Source organism: Pygoscelis adeliae, unplaced genomic scaffold (assembly GCF_000699105.1).
Source record: "Pygoscelis adeliae isolate BGI_AS28 unplaced genomic scaffold, ASM69910v1 Scaffold487, whole genome shotgun sequence".
NCBI lineage: Eukaryota > Metazoa > Chordata > Aves > Sphenisciformes > Spheniscidae > Pygoscelis > Pygoscelis adeliae.
The window spans coordinates 155,686-158,976 of NW_008825078.1; the positions used below are offsets into that span (position 1 = coordinate 155,686).

General features: G+C 52.7%; 1 protein-coding gene across 1 annotated transcript in view; it reads right to left on the bottom strand.

Annotated features, from left to right (window-relative positions):
* Window positions 1-763: 763 nt before the first annotated feature.
* The window catches only part of NRBP1 (nuclear receptor binding protein 1), a 37,804-nt gene continuing 35,276 nt past the window's right edge, over window positions 764-3,291 (bottom strand). Inside the window, exons 12-17 of the mRNA XM_009326910.1 lie at window positions 2,204-2,254; window positions 1,974-2,109; window positions 1,830-1,883; window positions 1,381-1,444; window positions 1,248-1,303; window positions 764-1,044 (exon numbers count right to left, since the gene is read on the bottom strand). Coding sequence (XP_009325185.1) covers window positions 946-1,044; window positions 1,248-1,303; window positions 1,381-1,444; window positions 1,830-1,883; window positions 1,974-2,109; window positions 2,204-2,254 — 460 coding nt within the window. The 3' untranslated portion in view covers window positions 764-945. The remainder of the gene's footprint in view (window positions 1,045-1,247; window positions 1,304-1,380; window positions 1,445-1,829; window positions 1,884-1,973; window positions 2,110-2,203; window positions 2,255-3,291) is intronic.

Genomic DNA, 3,291 nt, shown 5'->3' on the forward strand with positions numbered 1-3,291 from the left:
TATTTACAAAACAGTTTATTAAAAATAGGAAATGATAGAAATGAGATGCAGGAGCGGTGCTGCACCCAGCCCCGCGGAGGCGTGCGGAGCCACGGGCCTAGCCCCGCCAAGCACCCCGAGACTGGAAGTGGGGGCCGCAGGGGCAGGCCTCAAGCACTGCCAAGGGGACCCGGGGCAGGGGGGGCCTCTGCAGCCCCCGCCGCCCCAGCAGCCCCCATGCCAGCGGCGCCGGGTCCCGTGCTACCGCAGCGGCCCGCGGTGCAGAGGGACCTAGGGCAGCAGACAGCAGGATGGGTCGGGCCACGCTAGGCTCCAGAAGGCTGCAGGGGACACACAGCCCAGTGTCAGCACACACCGCAGCCCTGCACCTACAGTGCATGCCGAAGTGCAGGGCTGAGCGGCTGTGCAAAACAAGTAAACAAAGTGCAGCCAAAGGGGAGCAGAAGAGGCAGGCAAAGCGCCAGGCAGGTGCTATGGGAGCCCGGCCACCCCTGGCTCCCTCTGCCTGGGAAGGAGGGTAGTGACTGTTGCCAGAGGCAGTTGCAGAGTACGGTGCAGAGAGGGGGCAGGGCTTAGGGGCTTGCCCCTGCTTACCTTTAAATAAAAAAAAAAAAATTCTGTGCTGTGCAAAAGACACTTTGTACAATTCAAACAGAACAAACTCCATGCACATGAATGGGGCTACAGAACACCCCAAGCCAGGACCCGGCTCCCCGGCACCACCTGGCAAAATCCCAACAAAAACAGGGCTGGAAATAATACTGATGCGCAAAGTCCCCTTTAATAGGTGGGCAGGGAGGATTGTCACTAAGCCCAGCCACGGCACATGCAGGATGAGCTTCCAAGCACTGCAGCTGGGGTCTTGCTGATGCCCTACAGTGATGGACAGACACAGAGGGGTCACAGGCAACAAAGCCACACTGGCTGCCTGGGAGCCGAGGGGTGCTAAGATGACACAGTCACTGCCGTCAGGGCTCCATTCCGGGTGTAGTAAAACTTGCTGAATGCCTCTTCAAGTAAACAGGTAAGTCTGCTCTGGTCAGCCTGGGAAGAACAAGCTACAGTGAGCGGTAGGCCCAGCCCATGCAAAGCTAAGAGCTTGGCTGAAGCCTGCCAGGGCATTGGGCAGGGACATGTCTTATTTCTCCTACCTCCCCAGCTAGAAAAGGACTGGTCTGGCATAAACCATTTAAATTTGAGAAAGGAATGCAGACCTATATCCCTACATGAGCCCCAGGCCTGCTTACCTCACTGATGAATCCAAGCTGGACCAATTCAGCTGCCAGCTCCTGGATGTTGTCATCTGCAACATAGGAACAGGTATAAGTCCCAGGTCTGAGTGCACTGCTGGCCCCAGAGCACGGGAATAAAGGTACTTACTGGGCTGCAGGTCACAGCTCAAGTGTCGATTCAACTTGTCTTCCAGTTTTAGCAGCAGTGTTAACTGCAGAGTAGAGAAGTTCTCATGAGGGACTGCATGGTGGCCACAGCCAGGAGCATCCCCAGAAATCCCCATCAGGATAGGAACCACCACCCCCCCACAGGAGTCTAACAGAACAACCACATCCAGTTCCATTCCAAACCACAGCCAGCAGCACCATCCTGCGGAGGACGCCTGTATCTGGGGGTGGGCCGAAAACATTTGCTACATGCCAGGTCAGCCACAGGCATGGGCCTGGATCTGGCTTTGGGCCCCAAAGATGGCAGCTGCGGCAGCAGAGGGTCACACCAGGCACCAGCAGCACATCAGCATGCTGGAGCCACTCGCTCTACACAGCTGCCCTGGTACATCCCCACACAGCATGCTCAGCCAGATGATGGGAACATACATGGTGCTTCACTCCCTCCTCTACTGACTCAATGTTGCACTGCATCAGCACCACCTGAAACAGGAGGAGAGACACCCTGTGACTGACTGCTGCTGCACAGCACAGCTGCCTGGGGAGGGAAGGAATGGAGCTCCCATCTCTCACCTTGCGGGTCTCCACCTCAGCAGGCTCTGGAGTCGGTGTTTTCACTGATGGTGGAGCAATGGGAGACTTCACCACTACTTGCTGGGGCTGCTGGGGTCGTGGCATCCCAAAAGCTGTGAGTGGGTAGATACCATTCCTACAAGAAAGAAGCAGGGTCTGAGGTTATGCCTCTCCTAAATTTTTCCAGTCTTACACGCAGTCAAAGTTGCCCTTTAAAAAAACCCTCTTACCTTACATCCTCCAGGAACTTGTCCAGCTCCAATGCCGGAGATTGTGAGAAGCTGGGGAGGGGGGGAGGAGGAGGAAAGTACTGAGGTGAGAAGTCATCTAACAGAACCATCCACTCAAGTCTCTTCAGATGCAATTTCAAATCCCCATGTCCTAGACTACGGCTGTGTCAGTGGGCAGGATGAGTACGAACGGAGGCGAGACTCCAATCTTCCTGTACCGGAAGCAACTATTCATAGAAGCTAAGGATGAGGCAATGTTTTAATTATGGCAGAACAGGTATCACCTCCCTGTAGAGAATTGTCCAATGCAAACAATTATTTGGAAGCTAGCCCAATAACACCATGTTCCTAGCAAGGTTTTTCAAAGACATCTGTTATACTGGACCCATGAAGTCTGTGTCCCATCTCCAGGAAAGCAAGGGCACTCAGCACCGCAAAGGCAAGAACCTCTGCAAGCAGCTGATGGCACAGTATGACCAGCCATATCACTCCAGACCAGAAACTAGAAACTACACCTCAGGATTTAATGCCCTGCCCAAATATTTCTCACTGGAGTTTGGGATACTTTTATTCCCTCTGTAATTTCTTTCCCAGATTGCTCGTTCAGCTTGGTGGCTTCTTAATGTAGTGTCCCAGAGGAAGTCTTCCTACCAATTTGTTTTTAATTCCCCAGCCTCTAATTCCATTGAACATCTTCCTTGCTGGTGGCAGTTGGAGGATAGTAAGCACTGACAATCCCTCCCCTTTGTGCCATAACTTGTCATATGTCTACTGCTCTTCCTCTTTCTCACCCTCAAGAACATACAGTTCCTCCATGTGGTGACAATCATTTCCAGCGTCTTGGTGAAGTCAGCTCTCTGATTTGCTCCAGGACTGTTCGCAAAGTTTGCCACTTTATACATGTACATTGTACAGGTAACATCTTTAGACATTTCACTCAACTACCGTAATCTTCTCTCCTGTTATTTGGCACCCTGATATCATATTTGCTCTCATCTATAGCTGCACAGCAGTGCTTTTTCAACAAGCTGGAAATGGTCTTTTCCTGTGGTGTTACTTCACAGCCTTCTCCAGCAGAGAAGCAGTTC